The 23,445-nt window shown below is 37.6% G+C and overlaps 1 protein-coding gene and 1 non-coding gene across 2 annotated transcripts; both read right to left on the bottom strand.

Annotated features, from left to right (window-relative positions):
- Nucleotides 1–3,796: 3,796 nt before the first annotated feature.
- Nucleotides 3,797–3,889, bottom strand: TRNAY-GUA. The gene is made up of 2 exons: nucleotides 3,853–3,889; nucleotides 3,797–3,832 (listed from the first exon to the last, which is right to left on the bottom strand). It is a non-coding gene; the product is annotated as a tRNA-Tyr (tRNA).
- A 9,832-nt stretch (nucleotides 3,890–13,721) lies between these two features.
- On the bottom strand, nucleotides 13,722–17,802 carry LOC103941841 (G-type lectin S-receptor-like serine/threonine-protein kinase At4g03230). Its single transcript, XM_048579126.1, has 8 exons — nucleotides 16,406–17,802; nucleotides 15,775–16,269; nucleotides 15,539–15,691; nucleotides 15,241–15,452; nucleotides 14,944–15,154; nucleotides 14,591–14,828; nucleotides 14,358–14,508; nucleotides 13,722–14,270 (listed from the first exon to the last, which is right to left on the bottom strand). The coding sequence occupies exons 1-8, from the start codon at nucleotides 17,733–17,735 to the stop codon at nucleotides 13,956–13,958; spliced, it is 3,105 nt and encodes a 1,034-aa protein (XP_048435083.1). The 5' UTR covers nucleotides 17,736–17,802; the 3' UTR covers nucleotides 13,722–13,955.
- Nucleotides 17,803–23,445: the final 5,643 nt, after the last annotated feature.

Genomic DNA, 23,445 nt, shown 5'->3' with positions numbered 1-23,445 from the left:
TTAGTGTGGATAAGTATGTAAATGAATAGAGATAGGGAAGCAAACAACAGAAGATGTACGTGGTTCACCCAGATTGGCTACATCCACGGAGTAAAAGAGTTCTCATTACTTGTGAAGGGTTAACACAAATACATAGGTTCAAGCTCTCCTTTAGTGAGTTCTAGTGAATAGTTTAGTACAAATGACATTAGGGATTATTGTGGGAGAATGATCCCCTTTTATAGAAGATAGTTTCTAGCTTTGTTCTAACATTGACACGTGTCGTGTTGTGATTGGCCTCTAATATCGACACGTGTTGGCTGTGATTGGCCTCTGATACCGACATGTGTCGTGTTGTGATTAAACTCCTGGTTGGAGGAAAAGTCTTGTGGGTCCTTGACGGTATGTTGTTGACCGGTGCTTAGTAGTTTCGGGATTGGTCAAGTATGGTACAAACAGCATGATAATTAATTTCTCATAAACCGTTCACAAAACGTATTCATCAAATCATGCTTTTCATGTATGCATTTCTACTATCACAACATGCATTTTAGAAGGGGTCCACTCACACATCGCTACCAAAGAGCCACGCAAACTATCGAAAACGAAATCATCACAATATATGCACCTAAGCACATAAAGGGTCCAATTAATAAAATTATATTAAAATGATTGAATTTGGGAAAACAGACGTCAAAAACGGATTCAGGACATCAAATTACCCTAAGAAAGGTCCCGGGTAAATTTTGAAAAAGTCAACAGGAGAATATTTTAGAAAATATTCCATCGGGTTGGGCTTGGGTCCGGTTACGGCCCTATGGGTTTGAGCTTAGGGTTTTAGGTTTAGGTTAAAGGGTTTAGGTTTTGGGTTTAAAGGGTTAAAGGATCTCTGGGCCGAGCTAATGGGTTATGGGCACAGGCCCAGCTCTAAGGTTAAAGGGGTTAAAGGGGCACGAGTTTGGGCCTCAAATGGTTTAGGGTTTGGGCTGCCTAAAAGGGCTGGGTTACTTGGGCCGGTCTTTTGGCCCGTTAGTTAGGTGGGTGGCCGGACCTCAAGAAGAAGAAGGCCGGAACACAGCCGGGGACTTCCCTAACTCCAACGGAGCTTGAAACATCATCATTTCACGCAATTCAAAAGACCAAAATGAAACCTAGAAGAATAGGGAGTGGAATTATACCAATTGGAGGCTGTAAAACGGCCGAAGTTGGCCAGACCACGGCATTCACGCCGGAATCTGGATTTAGCTCCTCCGAGGTGTTTCTCAAAATCCCGACTACCACAATGCCCAAAAACGATCAGCAGAGACATAATGGAACCAAAATGAAAGGGTTATGATTGTTTTTCGAGACTTACCCATGCCGAGGGTGATGGAGACTCACCAAAGTTCCCTCTTACATTTGTACCAGTGCTCGAGGTCTCCAGTATCTGGGGTTGTCACGCGTAGAGACGGAAGAGGGACAACAGAGGTGAGGGAGATCCGAGTGAGAGTTGGTGTGCGAGTGTGCAAGTGTGTGTGTGTGTGTGTGTGTGTGTGTGTGGGCGCTCATGGAGGAGAAAGCACAGAGAGAAGGTAAGGGAGAGAAAAAGAGTTGAATCTGACACGCCCTGACCACGGACATCGAGATGGTCACGTGCTGGCCGACACTCGAGGGTGACCAAAGCCATGTATTTCTTGTTCTCGGCATTTACATTCAATAAATGGCTTTCTTTACCCTCAGATGTCGGCCAGCACGTGACTATCCTGATGTTCGTGGGACATCAGGATGGGGACGTGTCATTTTCCTGTGAATGATTTTCAATCTAGAATACTTGTGGATATAAAATACTTCTTAAGCAACACCTTCTATAATTCGAAAGTGTGTACCCTGATCCAATTTTGTCTTTCAGATGAATATGATTGCACAAACCGTAAACAAGAGTGATTTTAATGTTGCAAAAAGGTAATAAAATGTGATGCTCTGGAAGTCAACAATATGAAGGGATTAATGGTAGAAGTGATGAGCATATACCAAACAAAAATCTGTCCAAACTTCGATTGGGCATGTATTCGTAGATCAATATCATTTCCTCATCTTCAATACAACAACCCAAAAGCCTAACAAGATTGGTATGTTGGAGCTTCGCTATAAGCTTTAACTCATTCATGAACTCCTCATGTCCTAGGCCTGACTTCTTTGACAATCTTTTTATGGCTACTTCTTCATTTTCAATCAAAATACCCTGTAGAGGATGAAAAATTCCAGAAGAAAGGAACCCCTAAACTCTAACAATGAAACTTAATTTGGGACGTCGATAAGAATCATTCAAAAGTAATGATGAAGAACTATTAAAGTGCTAGCATGTAGTGCTTACAGTGGAAGGGTCACCTCATAAACAGGACCAAATCCTCCCCCTCCGAGATTGTTAGCTTCAGAGAATTTGTTTGTAGCAGCTACTATACTCCTTAACCTAAAGAGTGGTAGTTCGGGGTCATTCTTACCACCTCTAAGGCTAAAATTTCTTATAGCCTCGCTTACACTCCTTCCTACGCTCCCTGTTTGAGTCTAATTGTTATAGCACCATTCGTTTGTGTGCAAATTGGTGCCTGCAGAAGAGAGAGAGAGAGAGAGAGAGAGAGACTATTGTAAGCAATCCTGCTGTTGTTGAGACTATTGGGATTACAAGGGACAACTTATCAACATGACCCTTACTGCCTGCGACTAACAAAAAGGGCTCCAACTAATGATCATTTTCTGGCTGAATTTTGTTGTCTCTTGTCTGCTGAGGATACAAATTGATACAGAAAACAGCAAAAGAAACTAAACTGACATACCTTGATCAGAGCGGTGAACACGAATATATATGGTTTGCCCAAGCCCATGATTCTCTACAAGATCCGTCAAGTCATCAAGCCATGTCAAACATTTTACAGTACCTCCTTCTATCACATTTGAATAGGCATAAACTGTGCAAGAGCAGTTCCGTAGGCATTCAGATTCACACTCGCTCGTACTCATATTTTCTAAAATAATAGCATGATCCGGCAGTTTCATCTTCTCAAACTTCTCAAACCCTTCCCCTCTATCACATGTCAATGCCTTTTCCCGAACACAACAACCGTGCCAGTCCCCCATAGCCCATTGTTTATGAAGGATCATATGACCTTCTTCCACATTACCTAGGGAAAATTGGACCCAAAAACAGAAGAAGCGTGTTAGATCTTAATTTCTTCCAATGTCAAAGATACAATGCATTTCCCCATTGCCAAAATGTTGAAGCAAACAGACGATGTGCATATTTTATTTCTGGGACAAATTAAGACCAAAAAAAAAAAAAAAAAAAAAAAAAACACCAACATAAAATTGTGAGCAGAATCGTTAAGGCTAACGTGTACATAACAATAGGGGTAAAGTGGAGCACATGGGTGTGATCGTTAGGCTTCAGATGCGATCCTCACAATTATTAACTGCTACATATGGTAAAATGTTGCAATCATCAGAAAAGTATTCAAGGAAGAAACAAGCGTCCTCTCTTCTTTTTCTGTCAAAGAGAGATACGGAAACGTAACAAAGTCGTCTGGACGGACATGAACATTGGACATGTACACACACTGCAACTTGAACGACCATGGCCGCGACGAACGCGAGTTTTTGTTGAAACATTGCTGGAGTAGGCATGTTGATGCAATGATCAGGAAAATTGGAAAATTTGACACCAAAAGAAAAAAGGGTAATTGGATTTGTTCTGCAGACTTTTGGACGGTACGATAAATATTTTATTAAATTGACAGAAAAAATAAACTGAAAGAAAAAAAAGTTATATGTGCCAAAAGTTAAATCCGACCTGCCGGATTCGAACCAGCGACCTAAGGATGGCTGAGAGAATATTACCCACTACAGTCCTCCGCTCTACCAACTGAGCTAAGGTCGGACGGCTGCTGATTGGTTGGGAAATCAAATAATGATAGGATATTGTGTCATGTGGCATCCTGTACAGTTGTCTTCTATTAACTAACAAAGTTTTTTTTTTTCTTGTTTTGGTGGAATCTATTAACTAACAAGTTGTTAAGGGTCATTAACAGATGTGTTAGATAGTGATTTCAGCTTTATGAGATGGAAACGTACTGTATGAATTCAGATGAGAAATAAACTGTGAGTTGATTGACTTCTTGAGCATACGAGTCAAGGTTGAATGTTAGGTTTCTATCAAATAATTATTTGATTATCACCGCGAAAATTTCTTACATTTCGTCGTTTTATCAAAATTAATGTGTAGGTTTATTCGCTAAACGTCATAGTTAGATGAGTTAGATTTAAAGGGTTTTTTAACTTTAATCCTTTAAGAAGATTGAAATTTAAAATAAATCTGGTGTTAGATTACATATTGATTATAATTATGTCCTTAGTTCAAAATAATTAATTTGCATTGTATTTAATGTCTCCCATTAAATAATTAAATTTATTAATATAAAAATTTTAATTTATTTTTTGACCAAAAAAGAGTTTTTTAATTTATTAATTTTATTTAACATTCTTCAAACTTGAAGTACTCAATTAATGTACCTAAATGTTAGTACCGAAATATATTATATTGAACTAATGTATTTAAATATTAGTACCAAAATGTATTACATTGAATTAATGTACCTAAATGTTTGTATTGAAGTGTATGTACCGAAATGTGTGTACTTAAATCTATGCACCGAAATGTATTATAATAAATTTAATGTACCTAAATGAAGAGGACAAATTACATCGAAATATATTGTATAACAAAAATTAATTTATCTAAATGTTTACAACAAAATATATTACAATAAATGAAATGAAAATTATAATTATAATGAAATAAAATTAAAACATTAAAAATTAAAAAGAAGAAGAGAAATAATTAAAAAATCAAAATATAATTAATCAAAGGACTAAAATTAGATTTTGATCGTACTAATGGTTTTAATCTAAAAGTCATCTTTGCCAAGGATTAAAAAAGTTTTCTATAGATTTTTTAATCTATCTATTACACAAATTTCAAAATTCACAAACATTTAATGGCAATTAATGAGGTGGTGAGCTTACCACCACGTAAGAGGTTGAGCAAGATTAATTCCATTCCCTTTGGTCCAATTGTATATCATCATATTAGATCACAAACTATTGCATTCACACAACTTTCTCAAAAATGGGTAACTACAAAATTGTTTGTGTTAGCAGCATAAATTAATAACCATGTTATTTTTTAGCTACAGGAAGAGAAAGTCGAACCTGGACCCCTCCCCATATTGAATCACTATCGGGGTTCTGGTAAAGTAATGGTGGTGTCTACATTGCAGGAATAGCTAACATCACCAAAATTCCTATAAGGACATTGTTGGTCGATTAGATGGATACTCTTGCACACATAAAAGCTATGGATACACCTTAAAGCTTCATCGGGTCGGCATGTTTTCCTTACCGATTCATCAAACACCTCTAATACTCTGCCTTCTTTCCATAACTCCCATGCCTAATGAAGTTTCAAACCCATTAGTCTGACATGACTATTCAGTTACTTGCACTGGAAGTAAAAAGTAAGAAAACTTTAGTACTTACCCATCCAGCAAAAATTAGTGAACAATCCAAAGCGATTAACATCAGCAGTCTTCTATCCACTAACAATCTCCAACAATAACACTCCGAAGCTAAATAGATCCAATTTCTCCGAAAAATGGCCATAGAGGGTATACACTTTGATAACATGTAACTGCTGCATGAAATGGAGGTAGAAATGAGCAATAGAAACAATTGCACAAGGTTTCACATGAATGATAACATCTTCTCTTTGTACTTACCATGTACCAACAACCCTATTGTTGTCTGCTTCGGTTTAGTTCATCCCAACATCCTTGCCATTCCAAAGTCTGAAATTTTGGGGTTCATTGCTCCATCCAACAGTATATTACTTGCTTTTAGGTCCCTGTGAATGATCTTCAATCTAGAAAACTTGTGAATATAAAGTAGTTCTTGAGCAACGTCTTCTATAATTCGAAAGTGTTTGCCCCCATTCCATTTTGATTTTTCAAATGCATCTGATTGGACAAAACATGAAGTAGAATAAACAAAGGAAATCAAATGTGATGTCTTAGAAATGAACAGTATGAAACCATCAATGTTAGAAGTAGTTGGCATATATACCGAATTTTTTTTTGTCTAAACTTTGATTGGGCATGTACTAGTAGATCAAGATCATTTCCAGTACCTCTCAATTTTCCAGCAACGTAAGAGCCTAACAAGATTAGGGTGCTGGAGCTTGGCTATTGAAGGAAAAATTTTGTCCTAGCTAAGAACATGTAAGAACATTTGAATACATATGCAAACTAATAACACTTTAAAGTAGGCATGCATTCAAAAACAATTCATAAAACCCATGACTTTCAAAGCCTAGTATATGGTGAACCATAAGACTCTTTAACAATATTAAAGAGAATAAGGATTTAGAGATTTTTTACCCTTGAAGCTCATCCTTGATTGCACAAGGGATTCACCCAAGTGGAAGGCCTTCAAGTCACCTCCTTGCTCCTTGGATCTTCCTTGTGATTTCCTCCCTTTTAGTGCTCCTTTTCTTCTTTGAGGATTTGAGGATTTGTTCTCCAAAACACCAAAGGTTTGGTGTCTCTAAGTCTCCACACCAAAGATGTAGTGTGAAGATGAAATGGATGACTTAGGGAAGAAAAGATTGCTAGATGTTCCTCCCCTAAGTGGCCGGCCTCTATGTAGAAAATGAGAGAAAATGTTTCACCCAAATTCTATTAGAAAACCCTAATTTGAAACAAAGCTATAATGTTGATTTTATACTTCATTTCATGTGAGTGGCAAACTTGTAATTAATACAAGTTTGCTACCCTTCACCCTTATGGCCGGCCTCTATGTAGTTATTGGGCTTAATTGCCCATTTTGTTCTAGTTGTCATACAACTTAAACATAATGGGCCTTGTGGACCAAAACATTTTTGCGCCCCGAAGCCTAAAACTAACTTAAACGCCCAATACGAACGTTTCGTATAATTAATTAACTATTTAATTAATCTTGACCATTCTTCAATTAAACCATTTAATTGCTTATCCATTTCATATAATTTCTTCACTTATATCCTTACTCGGTGTACGATCCATTAGGTTCCAATTAGCGAGGTAGTGGGCGATGTTACTCTTAACGATCGATTGTGAATTGAAACCACATTTCAATTCTCCCTTAAAATTAGTGTTTGCTAATCTTTAGGGCTTCCACAAACCATGGGTGACGCCTAGCAGCATGTCATGGTTACCCAAGCTAAGTAGAAGTGGTTGGAGAACCTATCTAGTTACAACTACAATGCAATACGGTCCTTCTCTAATACAATACTCTTAATCACATTGTTTAAGTGATAGTTTGTTTCATGTCTACTATCCAATGTGATACTTCTCTATATGATTCAATTTGAATAAGATTTGGAACAAGCTTCCTTAGTCATATTCATATGCTTTGGCCAAAGACTCTCGAATCATATCTTAGAGTATTCTCCTTCCACCATGGAAGGTTAGAGATCCCTTGTTGTGCATTCATATGCCTACATGACTAGATAGCTTGACCCCAACAATGCCGTGGACACTCCAATGGAATGCCGTTGACATAATCAAAGATCAAGGACCTAACCATTAGACATCAATGATGCCTCAGGTCAAAGGACTACTTTGCATATTGCAACTATTGAGTTCTCACATGACATGTATGTTCGAACTCTCGTTTGATCGTTGTTCAGTGTACTCGATTACTCTTTCGAGCACCTATGTGTTTGCCTCAGTGTCCAACACCAAATGACTTGAGACTAGTTCATACTCACGCTTGAGTCGACATAACACATACTAACCTTAGCGGATTGTCAATGCCCAATTGGCAATCCTATGGCTAGGAACGTTTTAGGAATGAACATAAGAGAAAGGTCTCGTTAATTTAACTAACTTAAATCACTTGTCTCTTAGATCAAATACATTCCTTGGATTCCCTTATTGCTTAAACACAAGATACTATAAATAGTGATTAACAATAAGCTTTGCCCTCTATTAAACATATAAAAGTTTAACACAATAAGTATTCCAAAAAGCTATTACATCAAATGAGTGGCTTTGTGGGCATACTTCCAACAGCTATAAGCTTTAATTCATTCATGAACTCTTTATGTCCTTATTCTGACTTCTTTGATAGCATTTTTATCGCTACTTCTTCATTTTCCGGCAAAGTCCTCTATAGAGGTTAAAAGATCCCAAGCAAAGAGAAATATTCCTTGACAATCAAACGTACAGGGAAAGTATTAAGAAAACTTACAACATAAATTATCGTATTTATTATCTAGAACATAGCGGAACTAATGAAGAAATTATTCTTTCATTTCATCAAACAATAAAGTTACACATTGATGTATATATACACTAGTGACTCACTAGCTTTAGCTAACTAGCTAATTACATCTTTATCCAACTAATCACTCACTAATTACAAACTACCATAACCTCCTTATAACAACCTCTAACAAACTTAACTGCTTACAGTTTTACCCTTATTATCCCCCCTCAAACCTAACTGAGGTAACTGAAGGGAGAGTTTGTCCCTAAGAATATGAAATATGTGCTTCGACAGTGCCTTGGTGTAGATATCTGCAACCTGACCTTAAGTGCACACAAAGAGAACTTGCACTTGATTAGCAAGTACATTTTCCCGAATGTAGCGATAATCAATTTCCACATGCTTAGTTCTGTTATGGAAGATTGGATTTCTAGCCAAAGAAATGGCATAAATGTTATCACACCAAATATGAGCGGAAAAAGGAAGAACAAGACCAACATCAACCAATAGTTTGCATATCCATGTCAGTTCAGCTGCAATGTTAGCAAGTAATCGATATTCAGCTTATGTCGATGACCAAGCCTTAGTATATTGTTTCTTTGCACACCAGCTAATAAGTGAGTCTCCCAAATAGACACAAAACCCCCCAATGGAACATCGATCAATACTACAACCTGCCCAATTGGCATCAGAGAAAGCAGTGAGAGTAAGAAACTTAGAACACTTGAGAAACCACAAACCAATGGACATAGTGCCCTTTAGATATCTAAGAATGTGTTTGACTGCCTAAAAATGAGCTTGTCTCAGGCTTTGCATGAATTGACAGACCAAATTCACTGCCTAAGATAAATCTGGCCGTGTCCAGGTTAAGTATTGCAAACCACCAACCAAGGACCTATATTCTTCAGGATTATCAAGCATATAAGATTCATGATCCAATTTGGTTGTACTGGGTGGGGTAACACAAGGTTTTGATCCTTCCATATGTGCCTTGGAAAGTATATCAAGAATATACTTGGTCTGAGAGAGAAGCATACAAGATGATGACCTCTTGACTTCAATACTAAGAAATTAATGAAGATGACCGAGATCTTTGACAGGAAATAAAGAACTGAGCAAAAAAATAATTGCTTAACAGAGTTGAGCATTTGGTCCAATAACAATAATATCATCAACATAGACCAAAATGAAAACCAATGCAGGAGCCTTCTTTACAAATAAGGAATGGTCATTTAGTGAACCTGAGAAACCCAGAGACTTCAATGCAGTGGTCAACTTCTCATACTAAGCCCTAAGGGCTTGCTTTAGTCCATACAAAGACTTGTCAAGATGACAGACATAATTTTGCTTGGTAGGGTCTTCAAATCCTGGTGGTTAGATCATGAACACATATTCTGTCAAGTTACCATGCAGAAAGGCATTGCTAACATTAAGTTGATTGAGAAACCAATCAAACTTAGCAGCCAAAGTGAGAAGAAGCCTAATAGTGACAGGCTTAGCAACTGGACTAAATGTCTCAGTATACTCCAGACCTTGCTGTTGATTGAAACCTTTGGCAACAAGCCTAGCTTTATACCTATCAATGGTACCATCTAGTTTTCTTTTGATTCTAAACACCCATTTTGCACCAAATAAGTTCTAAGTGGGATTGGCAGGAACTAGAAACCAAGTGCCAGTTTGAATGAGAGCATTGAACTCTTCCTGCATTGCTTGTCTCCAATGGGAGTGTTTTAATGCTTGAAGATAGGTGGATGGTGTATAATCTGGAGATAAATCAGAAGAGATAGGATGCTTGGTTGCCAAGAGTGGTTTAGGTTTAAAAATACCAGATTTGGATCTGGTTTGCATGGGATGAGTATTGAGAGGTATTCAGGGTTCAGAAAGTGTATTAGTGACGGAAATGAGAGGAGAGGTAGGTAAAGTAGTAGAGAAGGGTACAAGAAGAGATGATGATGTATGAATAGAAGAGGGTGAAGGTAGAGTTATAGGTAAGGTAAGAGATGTAGATTGAGAAGGCTGAGATATAATGGGAAAAATCAATGTGGTTGGAATGGGATTGGATTGCTGCAATTGAGAAGAACTAGAACTGGAACTTGATTGCTGAAGATGATCCTTTTGAGCAAAGGGAAATGTATCTTCACCAAAAGTCACATGCCTCGAAAGATACACTATGCCAGTGTGAGAATCAAGGCATTTGTAGCCTTTGTGATTCAAATTGTACCCCAAAAAGACACATTCCTTGCTTTTGGGATCAAGCTTGGAATTTGCATAAGATTTCAACCATGGGAAACATCTATATCCCAAGATTTTCAAAGAGGTGTAATCTGGAGATCTGTGAAACAGTAATTCCCAAGGAGATAATCTGGTGGTTGTTGGCACCCTATTGATGAGATAGATAGCTGTGGCAAAAGCTTCAACCCAATATGAATGAGAAACCTTAGAGGCTGCTAGGAGAGTTCTAGCAGTTTCAACTAAATGCCTATGTTTACGCTCAGCACAAGCATTTTGCTCAAGTATGTAAGGGCAGCTTAGCTGATGTGAAATGCCATGCTCTTGAAGAAACTTGATAAACTTGAGACTAAGAAATTCCCCACCATAATCATATCTCAAAGTAACAATTTTAGCATTAAGTAAATTTTCCACCAACACTTTGAATTGCACAAATGTATCAAAGACATCAGATTTGGATTTAAGAAGAAATAACCAAGTATACTTTGTGTAGTCATCAACAAAAATGTGTAATATCGATATCCATTAACAGAAATGAGTGGTGCATGACCCCATACATCAGTGTGCAGAAGCTCCAGAGGCCTACTTGATGCACAAGGAATAAAAGCAAAAGATAGTTTTGAACACTTGCCTAAAGCACAACTAGAGCACACAGATTTATTTAAAGCACTTGAAACTAAAATACAGGATTTGGAGACTGGTTTATTTAGTATTTTGAGTGCAGAGTGACCCAATCTTTTATGCCAATTATGCTGTAAGGCTTTAGCATATGTTGCAAATGCATGTTGATTACCAACAATAAAGGATGCATGCAATGGATAGAATCCAGCTCTCACAGGACCTTTAAAGAGCGTTTTCTCCGAAGAAAGGTCCTTCACAATGAAGTGAAAATGATACAAATGAATAGAACACCAATTATCAAGTATAAAACGATTGGCAAAAATCAAATCTTGCTTAAAATGATGAACATGCAAGACATTTTTAAGATCAAATCAATGAGAACCAGTATTAAGTGTAGAGGAACCAGAATTGAGTATGGGCAAACCTTTGCCATCACCAATATACACTTGCTCAGGTCCAGTGTATACCTCAGGATTCTACAAATTCGTGTAGGAATGAGTCATGTGTGAGCTAGCACCAGAATCAAGAAGCCAAGTAGGAGTTGTAGATGCATGATAGACAATTTAAGAATTCTTGTTACCAAAGGTAGGATTCATCATTCATGCGATAAGGGCACTCAACAGCTTCATGATCCAATTGACGGAAAATTTGACAAGAGATCCTTCTAGTAGAATTGTTGTACTGAGAACGGGAACCACGATTGTAACGATGATTACCCTGATTGCCACGATTGAATCTTTGATTGCCCTGAAACCCTTGATTGTTCCTCTATGGTCCACGATTGTTGTAATTTCTTGGTTGAGAAAAGTTGCCACGATTTTGAGGACCATAAGAGTGCGAATGAGATTTGTTCTAAGTAAAGAATGCTTGAGCACCAAAATCACTAGGCAGTGTTGGAAGAAGACCAGCAGAGGAATTAAATGCTTGAATTGGGGCAAACGATAAGGTTTTCTTACAAGCAGTCAATTGAAGCTCCTTACTCAAAAGCAGCCCATGAAGTTCATCAATGATGGTTGAACCAAGGCGAAATTGGATCGTATCAATGAAAAATTCATACTCAGAAGGCAAACCATGTAAAATTACATAAATCAACTCATAATCTTCGATTGGAGCTCCAGCATTTGCAAAAGCATCTGCGATTTCTTCAATTTGTTGAAGATAGAGCGCAGCCGTAGAATCACCCTTCGTGATGCTACGAAGACGAGAACGAAGCTCGTGAATGTGCGAATGCGATGCAGTTGCAAGTCGCGATTCCAATTTGGACCAAAGCTCACAGGCCGAATTGACTCCAACAGTGTACGGAATTAAGGTATCCGATAGTGTAGAATTTATCCAAATCAAGATATTCTAATCATTTTCAAACCAAGTAACATACTGAGGATTCAGAGTAGAGGTTCGATTACCAGATGAGTCAAGAAGATATTTCGATAGAGCACACATCATGCCATTAATGATTCTAGTGAGATTATACCGGCGAAAGATGGGAGCGAACAGAGCACTCCAGGTGAGATAGTTCGTCGTTGTGAGCTTGATTGGCACCATAGATCCAATATTCTGGATTGTAATCGATGATGTTTCCGAGGAGAGTGAAGAATTAGAGCAAGAATTCATCGGAATTGGATGAACGGGGGAAGCAGATTCAAAAGAAGGAGAGCCAGCCATGGTGGTTTCTAGGGTTTGAAGATTCGAAGAAAGGAGAAGCAGGAAGCAGAAGGGAAGGATCGAGTGTCGTAGGACTTAGGCGAGAGATACCATAATGAAGAAATTATTCTTTCATTTCATCAAACAATAAAGTCACACATTGATGTATATATATATACTAGTGACTCACTAGCTTTAGCTAACTATCTAATCACATCTTTATCCAACTAATCACTCACTAATTACAAACTACCATAACCTCCTTATAACAACCTCTAAGAAACATATCTGTTTACAGTTTTACCCTTATTACTCTCACCTTGTAAATGGAGCCAAATCCTCCCTCCCTGAGTTTATTAGCAAGTTGTTTGTAGCAGCTAATATCATTAAGCTTCGTGCTGAGCAAATATGTATCGAAGGGATGATCAAAGCTCTGCCACAGACTGTCTTCTCCGAATCTCAGAACAAGATTTCCAGTATTCATTAGTGAACCCGTTGTGGCATTCACTGCAGAAGCAGGTACTGATGTATTAGATGACCAGAAAAATTTTCTAGTCCCACCATGGAATCCAACACCACGAGATTCCCATCACCGTGGATCATGAAAAATCTCAGTGAATTAAGTGGGAATTCTCTGTTAGCAACCCATACCATCGGTGCCTTTGGGATTTTGTTGTACCATATACCAAGGAGGTGTTTGGTAGAATTTTCAGGACTGAAGAAGCCTAATGAAAAGGTCCCCATGGGAGAAACCAAGGTCTGGTTTGCACCGATATATTTTCCGGGTACTAAATTTTCTTTGCTGGCACAAAGTGGCAAGACAACATATATGAGTAACAAAACTAGACAAAGAAAGAGGCACTCCATTCAGAGACTGAGAAAGGATAAATGCCTCCCTTCTACCACCTGATTCCACATTGAAATAATGAGTCGCTGCTATTTATATCGACACATCTGAGATCACAAAATGTTTGGGAGCTCCAAAAGTTATTGCTGTAATTTATAGATATTACAGCACAGACAACATACACATAACCGGATTATAAGCAAAGAATGCAAATAGAAAAACATCATGAATTCCAATGTTGATGCACTCGTCATAACATGATAACAACGTAAGATAAAGAGAAGACGCACAGAAACTGCTTTGGCTACCGACCATCTTCTAAAGTGATGGTTAACTCATTGTTAGAAAATGTTTCTGGTTTGCTTGAGGAAGAAGGTGGGCTACTTCTAGAAGGGCACCGCCTAACAATAAAGGCAGGTTGTTTAGGGATTGGAATCGTTGCAGTTTCACTGCCTAGCATGAAAACTACTTGTGACATGGTTGGGCGATCACCCGGGTCTTCTTGTACGCATAAGAGCCCTACGTTGACACATTTTAAGTACTCGTCCTGGTTGCAGCTTTGATGCAGTGTCTGCTCGAGTAAATCCAATGCCTTCTCTTCTTTCCACAAGTGCCATGCCTGGTGTATCAATTAACAAAATGTAAGGCGTAATATTTTGAGGATGATAATATAAGATTTGGTGTATGAAATGTTTCAAGCACTCACATAGCCTAGAAGACTCAAAGATTTTTCCTGCTGAAAAAACCCGGTGTTCCTTTTCCCACTGATGACCTCAATTACAACTACACCGAAGCTGAAAACATCGGATTTTACTGAAAATAATCCATCTAATGCATACTCTGGAGACATATAGCCACTGCAATACAAGAAATATAAATTGATTTAGTGAACTCATATACTTGTGATGAAAAGGTTAAATGGCATATACTTAAACTTACTATGTTCCAACTACTCTGTTGGTGTTTGCTGAAGTTTCGTTGCCTCCGAAGATCCTAGCCAAACCAAAGTCGGAGATTTTGGGATTCATCTCCTCGCCCAGAAGAATGTTGCTGGTTTTCAGGTCTCTATGAATAATCCTTAACCTAGAATCTTGGTGAAGATAAAGCAGACCCCGAGCAATTCCCAAAATGATATTGAAGCGCATATCCCAGTTTAACGACACACATAGTTTTCGATCTTTGCGTGGTATTATTTTCCATCCAAGAAGCATTACATGTAAGTTAGTTTCGGTCAATCAGTATAGATAGGGATTTGCAAAAGAAAAACTCGAGAATTAAAATTAGAGGCTAACCAAATATGAATGAGTCCAAGCTTTTGTTAGCCATATATTCATAGACTAACATCTTTTCATCTCCCTCGACACAATAGCCCAAAAGTTGAACCAGGTTTCGATGTTGGAGTTTGGCAATCAACAAAACCTCATTCTTGAATTCCTCTAAGCCTTGTCCCGAACATCTTGAGAGCCTCTTGACCGCGATTTCTTGTCCCCCGGGAAGATTACCCTGATAGTACAATACAGATAAAGTCCAGTGTTTACCAAAAACCAGTTGATTTAAACCATGACATGTATCTAATAAAGGGATGGTACCTTGTAAACAGGGCCAAAGCCGCCTTGTCCAAGTTTGTTCGCATTGGAGAAGTAATTTGTAGCAACCAGTATGCTTTCCAAATCAAAAAATGGTACATCAAAGCCTTCTGTATCATCATCTTTAGATCGGCCTGATTCGATAAAACTTTTAACTTTTCTCCCACTGTCATAAAAGTGAAGCACCGAATTCTTTTGAACGCTTTCCCTGCTTTCTGAATTCAAACACAACTCCATCAAAATCCAAAAATTCATACTAATGAAAATAACGTAAATCATGTGGTGGATATATTCTAGTTACCTTGTCGCTTGACCTGTCTTCTTCTCCATAAGTAAGCATAAATGAAGGTACTTGAGAGAATACCCAGAACAGCTACACTTATAAAAGATACTACAACTATTAGAGCCAAGGTCTTTTTTCGTTGCTCACCAATTTTCTTACCGTTACCAACTTCTGCGAAAAAATAGACAAGAAAAGGAAATCACTATCTTCTGAAATTTAAAAACTTGTAGTCAAACATTGTGTAAATATTTTACCTTGAGTACAATTCAAGCTCAAGCTATCCCATTTAGAGTTCGCAGTGCAGAGGCACCTTTTCATCCCCTCTTTGGTAGTGTTACAAGTAGACCGGGGCCAGTCCTTGCAGTCAGTATATGAAGAACAAAGTGGTTCTAATGGTGGATCCCAAGAAATTTGAACTTCATGTCCTCCTTTAAATGAGAAATCAGAACTTAATTCGGACGATTCAGCATTGCACTTGTTGATCACATGAAAGGGAGATGATTGATTGAGCTGTAGGAAATTTTGATTTCTGCAGTTATCTGCATTTTTGGCTTGGATGACAAATTTTCGTGTAGCCGGATTGATGCTTGTGACTTTGTAGGTGCCACTGGGTGCCTCAAAGCTAACCTGGCCCACGGCGGTGTTGCATTTAAAACTATAGTACGCAAGATCACCACATTTTGGTCCAGTGCTCAGGGGATAAGGGATCAGGTTTGTACCACAAGTTTCGCAATTCCTTGATGTTGATTCTGCAAAAGTATAATTCCTTGAAATTTAAAAACAGTACAGAGAAAATGTTGAGCTTTCATGATTTTCTAACAAAGAACATTTGGAACTGCTAGATGAACATATAGAAATTCCAGCATTTTTGTATAAGAATCATACCTATATCCGAAACTGCCACACGAACCTGGAGGTTCTGGCCACTGTCATACTCCTCCTGAAGATTTCTAACATCCTCTGACCAAATCCAGCATGTAGAACCACTACTCCCACCCTTTCGTGTGATGTCAACCTCCTCATATGAATAAGCTTGGCACTGGCAGTTGTTAAGGCACTCTGTTTTGCATTCCATCTCACTTTTGGCATTAAATTGCGAATCGGGGTTTCCCACCTTCATCATCTTTAAACTCAAGAACGTGTCACTCACAGCATTGTTGCCGCAAATTGTTGATTTCCTGACACAACCAGCTGAATAATCTCCATTGTTCCAATTATCCGGCGAAGTAGGCTTAAAACCAGGTAAGCACTTGCAAACCAAACCATTTTGGCTATTGCAACTCCCAAAATTACCGCATGTATTGTACACGCTGCAACCATCTCTAGGATCTGACCAGATCAAAGACCAAACCTTCTCATAATCCCACAACAGATACCGAATTTGGCCCGAAGAACTCATAACTACTCTCGTAGCATTGTACAGAGATGGCGTGAGATGTGGCAAAAAGTCATTACGGACCGGGTTAGAGGTGAAATTTGATAGCATGTAAAGAACTGCAGGAGCCATCTCATCTGAACTAATGAAATTTCCAGAAACTTCGCTTTTCCAGTACCTCACCGATCTTTTCCAGATAACAAATTGGTTCGTTCCCTCTTTATCCTGCTGAAATGTGAAATTCCCGGTTGCAGGATCAACATTACTTGTCCATGAAGTAAGTACTAAATTTTCATTCATTTTCATGCCAGGAAGAAATGTGTCGGTTGGATTTTCGAAACTCTGCCAAAGAATTCTCCCTTGATCTTCATTGCTCACAACAACAAGATTCCCAGAGTCCATGAGCTTCGCAGCCCTGTCTGAAGATGATCTCTCAAGACTTGTAGACCAGTACATTTTACCGCCGCCATCCAAAACCTTAAGGTTTCCATCTTCTGCAATACCAAAAACACCATGAGCATCTGAAAGCGGCTTGTCCCTATTGGCAACCCACACAACTGTTTTCGGATTCGATCCATAGTACCATATTCCAACATATCTTCTACTCTCAGAGCTTCCATTAGGAGTGAAAAACCCGAGTTCGAATTTCTCTCTTGATGAAACTATAGTATCACCTTGATCATCACTAATCAAGCTGCCAATTGTCATGGTATCTTTAGCAATGCAACACAGAAAACAAGTGCATAACAAGAAAGAGTAGAGAAAGAACATACAGAAGAACATGTGATTAGCAGACCAGCTAATGATGATTAACTTCCTGATCTTGCTTTGGATCACCATAATGATACAAGTACCTAAGCTAGATCATTTGTCATAATTCTAGGAGGCATACAGTGGAAAAACTAGTGATTAAGTTAATTAGTGTCTGGCTCTAGATATTCACATGTCCTGATGCTGTTCTCCATATTCTCAAAAGTACCCCTAGATAGCTACATGTTACCTTTGCAAGCTGTGAGCAGTGTGCCAATAAATTATTGGTTGATTTGAGTGAAAATTTCTAAGGAGACTTCCATGCAATGGAAATTATTTTGGTTGTATTTGAGATAATCATTCACTGTCATGTGAGAAAGTTAAAATGTCTAACAACGTAAGATTTTCTTAGAATACTGGCAATCTAGCACAACAAGATCCCGCTATAAGTAAGTTTCTCTGCAAAATACAATGTTTTTGCTGTAACTAAGAGCACATTGCTACAGTAAAATTTAATTTGAAAGGCTCTTAATCAGAGACCAGATTGAATTATTGGGAAAGCAAAAGCAAAGTCAAGGGAGGAGGGTAAGAAAGAAATTGTATAATCTCACTCATGTCATCTTCTTCTTTTTCATTTGGCCCCCTTACCCTCACTTTTTCTTCGTCCTTTTGTGAGGAAGAATTAAGACATGGGCTTACGCGGGTTTCTATGTATGAAAAATGAAAACAAGGAATTTTTTTGAGTGCTTTGAAGTATTCGATGTTCTTGATGTTTAAATCGTTTTTATTTAAAAATATAAAAATTTAAATTTAAATATTAATACATTTGAGTCATAGACGAAGCTACACGAGAGCAAAGAGGGGCGGTTGCCCTACGGTCGTCCGAAATCCCCATAAAAATTGGGAATCCGCCCTTCTAAACATGTATGAAAGTTGTTCAACAAAATGCTTGAATGAAGGTTGTTGGCGTTGCTACTGCGCACGCTATATTCATATTTCAGCTTGGTTATTTTAAATTTTTAGGTCACGTGTTGGACACAATTATTCCTCTTAAAATTCACTATAAATAAATACGAGTTTCAAAAAAGCATTTCATAAAGTATTACAAGCGTGTAATCATTGAACATTTATCTCATACTATCATATTCACCAAAATATTAAGGAAAGTCTATCAATTTTTTTTATATATTATATGTCAGAACCTTGTGTCTTTTAGAACTTTGCTCATCATACAATCCCGTAAAAGAATTATACTATAAAAAAATTGTGCTTATATCCACCTTCAAATATTTCTTTTAGTTCAAATCCTCATTCGAATATTTTGGATGGTCCAAATCCTCATTTGAACTTTCCGGTTAGTAAAGATCCGAATAATTTCGATAGTTTTCCATAAAGCGAAGTCACTTAGTTGAATGAATTATTGTCTAATTTTTCTGCATACTGTAGACATAGACCTTGAATGATTGTCAACATTTTTCTAGAACCTTTTACTTTTTCAAATTTTATGCCTTTTCCTGACCTCGATACTGGTCGGAGCATTCGATGCCCGGACCTAAGATTTTTTTTTGTAGAAACAAACGATTGCCACTTTTTCGTTTTTCTCCCAATTATACTTTAATAATAATATGATGATAGAGACCCATGAAGACCAAAATCAACCTGCATTATTTTCTTGGGATTTGGATCCTCACCGGATCCTCTTCTTGGGAATTTTAGGGATCAACGAACCCGGATCGTTGATTAAAAATCATGTGGTTTCAATTAAATGCATTTTATATTTTTAAAAGTAAAGCATCATCGTTTTGTGTGAAAAATATAAAAAAAAAAAAAAAATTATGACCGCATGATTTTTTATTAACGATCCGTGTTCGTTGATTCCTATGATTCCTAAAGAGGAGATCCGGCAAGGATCCAAATCCATTTTCTTGTTTACGCTTAGTTATTTTAATAATATTATGACACAAAAAGGTGAAGCTTTTGGAATCCATCCAAAACCTTTAATTTTGGGAAAAGAGAGAGAAGCTTACTAGAGGGTTTTTTTTATTTACTATTTTTTTAAATTTGGAGGATGCTCTCATTCCTGAAGACGAACCAAGTGCTCTGAAATTGCCAATGACAGCGGTCGCAGCGCAACCAGTCAGCGGCAGCTACAGCCACATATAAAACCTAACCTGAAATCCGTGAGAATTGAGAGCCTTCAGTTGATCTGATATATGAGAATTACAAGTATTTGGCCAGCATTGGATTAAGCATGTTTACGTACTTGAATGATGATGAGATCTGAAATTTTTTTTGGAATTTGTATGCCGACATTATAATTCATAATATAATACCTGAATAAGTAGAGATATGATTGATGAGAGAGAGAGTAGTTACTCCAACTGCTATTTCGTGACTTTCCTTATTCATGACTTCTCTCATTTCAAGTAAGTAAACATGTTATCAGTTTTAACATCTTTTGTTCTAGTACAAAGTAGCATTAGGACGAGAGGGGTAAATCATAAAACGATTCTCGAGTGAGGATAAGTTTTCTAAACAAAAAATTTAGCTAATTTAATAACTATGTTACCATGCATTATTAATCTAAGATCATTTCGTCACCCAATCGATTAAAAGCGCTCTGACACGCACATGCAATGTCATGTAGCGCAATCCTACATGACAACTATATAATGGACGAATGATGTATTATTTACGTCTACGACAAATATATATCATTGGTAATGCCATAGAGAAAATATATTAATCGTAAGAGAGTTTCTTTCTCTGTTGGCAACCCATACCAGATACCACTGTCCTCGGACTCAGCTCGCGGTTCCGTATGCCAACATATCTGCTATCAGCGCCAGCGCTTCCTGTAGGTGAAGCTGAAGAGGGTAATTAAAGAATCCAAGTTCAAATTTTCCTTTGCCGAAACAGGAGTTTCTGATCCATCGCTGATTGGATTCTCATATGTTAGTGTATCCCTAGCAGAGCAACAGCAGCAGTATTGCATACGCCAAGAAACAGAAGATAGCGTGGGATTTGCAAACCATGTTACCATGCATGCAGCTTGTTCTTCCGATCATGATCTTTTTCATCAGTATTTATTTAGCTTTCTTTAACACTGCTACTTCAGTTCCACAAGCCATTTTCCTGAATGATAAGTGCATTATTTCATGTATTGTCATGTCAATTATCCCTATATTTTGTTAAAGAAAGGTTCTTAAAAGAGCCTTATTATTATTATTATTATTATTATTATTATTATTTTACTTTCAGCCAATTTGTGGACTTCGGACGTTTCTTATGATAAATCGACTTTCTAAAGGTGTTTGATGCAAGGCCAACTCAAGAAAGAAGCTAAGATGTGAAGGATCGTTGTGTTCGAATTTCATATTTTTTAATGGATCCAGACGTTCCAATTTTGCAAATCAATCTCACGAAAATTAAATTCTCGATAAAACACGCAATTGTGGTAGAATGAAGATTTAAAGGCCTTTCCCATTTTTCAAATGTCGTGCCATATATGCTTGGTAATCTAAGAGATTGGTCTCCAGGTTTTGTATTTTACAGAATTTTCTAGATGGTGGAAAGGCCTCAATTTGGCATGCAAAATGTGATGTGTTTCTCAAATCAAGAAGGATTTTTTCTTATTTTGTGGTCGATTTTGTTTCTTTTTATGAGAGTTTTTACCCCATTTTTTAGAATTTTTCTAGTATAAATAAAATGTTCTAATTAAGCTCTCTTCGTGTCACCATAAGCACAAATTCGTCCAAAAGAAAGAGAGGTTTTTTTTTTTGTCAATTAAGAAAGAGCTTAGGAGCACACCATCGTTGACCTTTATTGTTATTATTATGATATGCATAACTAAACACCTTTGCAAGGGCATGAAGAAACCCTAATATGATGATTTAGTTTTCCTATTTTGCCTATTTTGCGATTGCCTTTTGATATTGGATTCTTAATCACCGTGTTTATAAACTTGATTAATGATGTTTGGCCACCATCTAGGTTTCTAATTGAGGTATTTTGATGCAAATTATACTAAATAGACCTACATATGGCTGACATTAACCCCGCTTAGTATGCAATTCGATTAACAGTTACATAATCTATTTATTTCATTTATTTATCAAAAATGATGTTCTTACAATCTATTTATATCATTTTTCTAATAAAGATGTAATCTACATATATTGATGGATTATATCTCTATTAAAGAGAAGGCACCAAAAATAATACAAATTGATGATAAATGTAGTACTCCGATTTCGACTGTGCGCACCAATTTCATCCTATAACTCTTAAAAGGAAATTAGGGATCTAGGCTGAGAACATTTTCATACAGTGAGCATCACTAGGGTAATTCACAGTTTCAAAAAGGCCATAGTGAAATGAAAGTATTTATCGGTGTTAGCTTCGATTCCTGACACTAATAAATCGCACAATGTCAAGTAAAGAAAGATTAAAATGTCTCTGTCGGTCTTTCCGATCTCTATAATGATTAGCTGTTGTGGCAAGCCACCATGTGGTCCTCTTTTCTTAAAAATAAAAAAAAATTTAAATAAAAAAAAAAAAAAAAGAGGTGGAACTCTGGGTTTGGTATTGGGATTCGGTTGCCGCAGATAACGCCATCCAGTTGTTTAGGGAAAAGGAAGTGCAAATCTCCTTTGGGCTTGGCCCAGCATTTTTGTGCCGGTGAAGTCACTTGTGATTTGTAAGCAAACACACTTGAAAACCATTACTCATTAGTTACTAAATGGACGTTCCGATTAAAACTAGGTGGACCTTAGACCAACGGCTGAGAAAGGGCCACGTAGCAGCTAAATCCAGAGCCTTTCTAGTGCGCCTGCACGCGGGGCACGCGGGCTCTACCTTCTTGAATCCTATCAGGGACACGTTTCCACTCGCGCGTTCCTCATACGACTGGTAAAAAGAAAAAAAATTAAACCATTACTGACGCTACCGTGACGTCAGCCAGACGTCACTCCACCCAATCTTTGGAGGGTGGGGGGAGGAGGGGAGGAAAATTGGGTTGCGCATGGCCGAGGGGCTGGAGTAGGCTGGACTTGCTCTTATAAGCTATGAGGGTGTTTACATACTCGGAAGGCAAATCATGACAGTGTTTACATACTCGGAAGGCAAATCATGACAGTGTTTACATATATTTTAATAAAAAAACAATTACCAAGAGACTAGTATAAAGATAGTGTGTGCTCCCTTGTTTTTGTTATTATTTTCCTGAAGTTTTAAATAATTTATTTTCTAAGATAGTGGGCAGTTTATTTATAGTTGATTTCTATTTTTTTATTACAAAATAAAAATATAAATAAAAAGACATCTTTCTATATTATTATTTTAATATTAAAATATTTAATAAACGCGTGTGGGAAGACTCAAGACTCCAGGAAACGGAGAACAAGATTCGGAGCCGCGAAATGCAAGGCTGAAAATCGCAAGAGCCCGGGCCCACAGTACACGTAATTGATAATCAAATCAGTTTGCAGGTGCAGACCCACGTGGTCCGTTGGCTCAAATTCCGCCACGTAAGCCACACTACAATCTCCCTTGCATTGAAAATATGCCACCTGGACGACATTTTCCGCCAGATTTTTAAAAATATCCTCGCAAGTCTGCACCAACCAAGGAGGCAAAAGACTGAAGGGCCCCCCGTAGATATATACAGGGTCACAGACGGAAGAGGATCCTCTCTCCTGAGCTTATAAATGGAAATCCTCCTAACCAGCCTCTCTGAATCGTTTATATTTAATTCAACAATTGTAATTATTATAATTTTAAAAGATTGTCCTCAGAATCA

Source organism: the organism of the source record quoted next, unplaced genomic scaffold (assembly GCF_019419815.1).
Source record: "Pyrus x bretschneideri cultivar Hongxiangsu unplaced genomic scaffold, Pyrus_bretschneideri_v1 Contig13, whole genome shotgun sequence".
NCBI classification, from domain to species: Eukaryota; Viridiplantae; Streptophyta; class Magnoliopsida; order Rosales; family Rosaceae; genus Pyrus; species Pyrus x bretschneideri.
This window is presented reverse-complemented; position numbering and strand designations above follow the sequence as displayed.

Excerpts from the sequence above, each read along its gene's own strand:
- LOC103941841 (XM_048579126.1), bottom strand. The coding sequence starts at position 17,735 with ATGGTGATCCAAAGCAAGATCAGGAAGTTAATCATCATTAGCTGGTCT. Across the intron at positions 14,829-14,943 it reads CTTGGACTCATTCATATTTG|ATCGAAAACTATGTGTGTCG; the intron begins GTTAGCCTCTAA and ends TACCACGCAAAG. Across the intron at positions 14,509-14,590 it reads AACAGAGTAGTTGGAACATA|TGGCTATATGTCTCCAGAGT; the intron begins GTAAGTTTAAGT and ends CTTGTATTGCAG.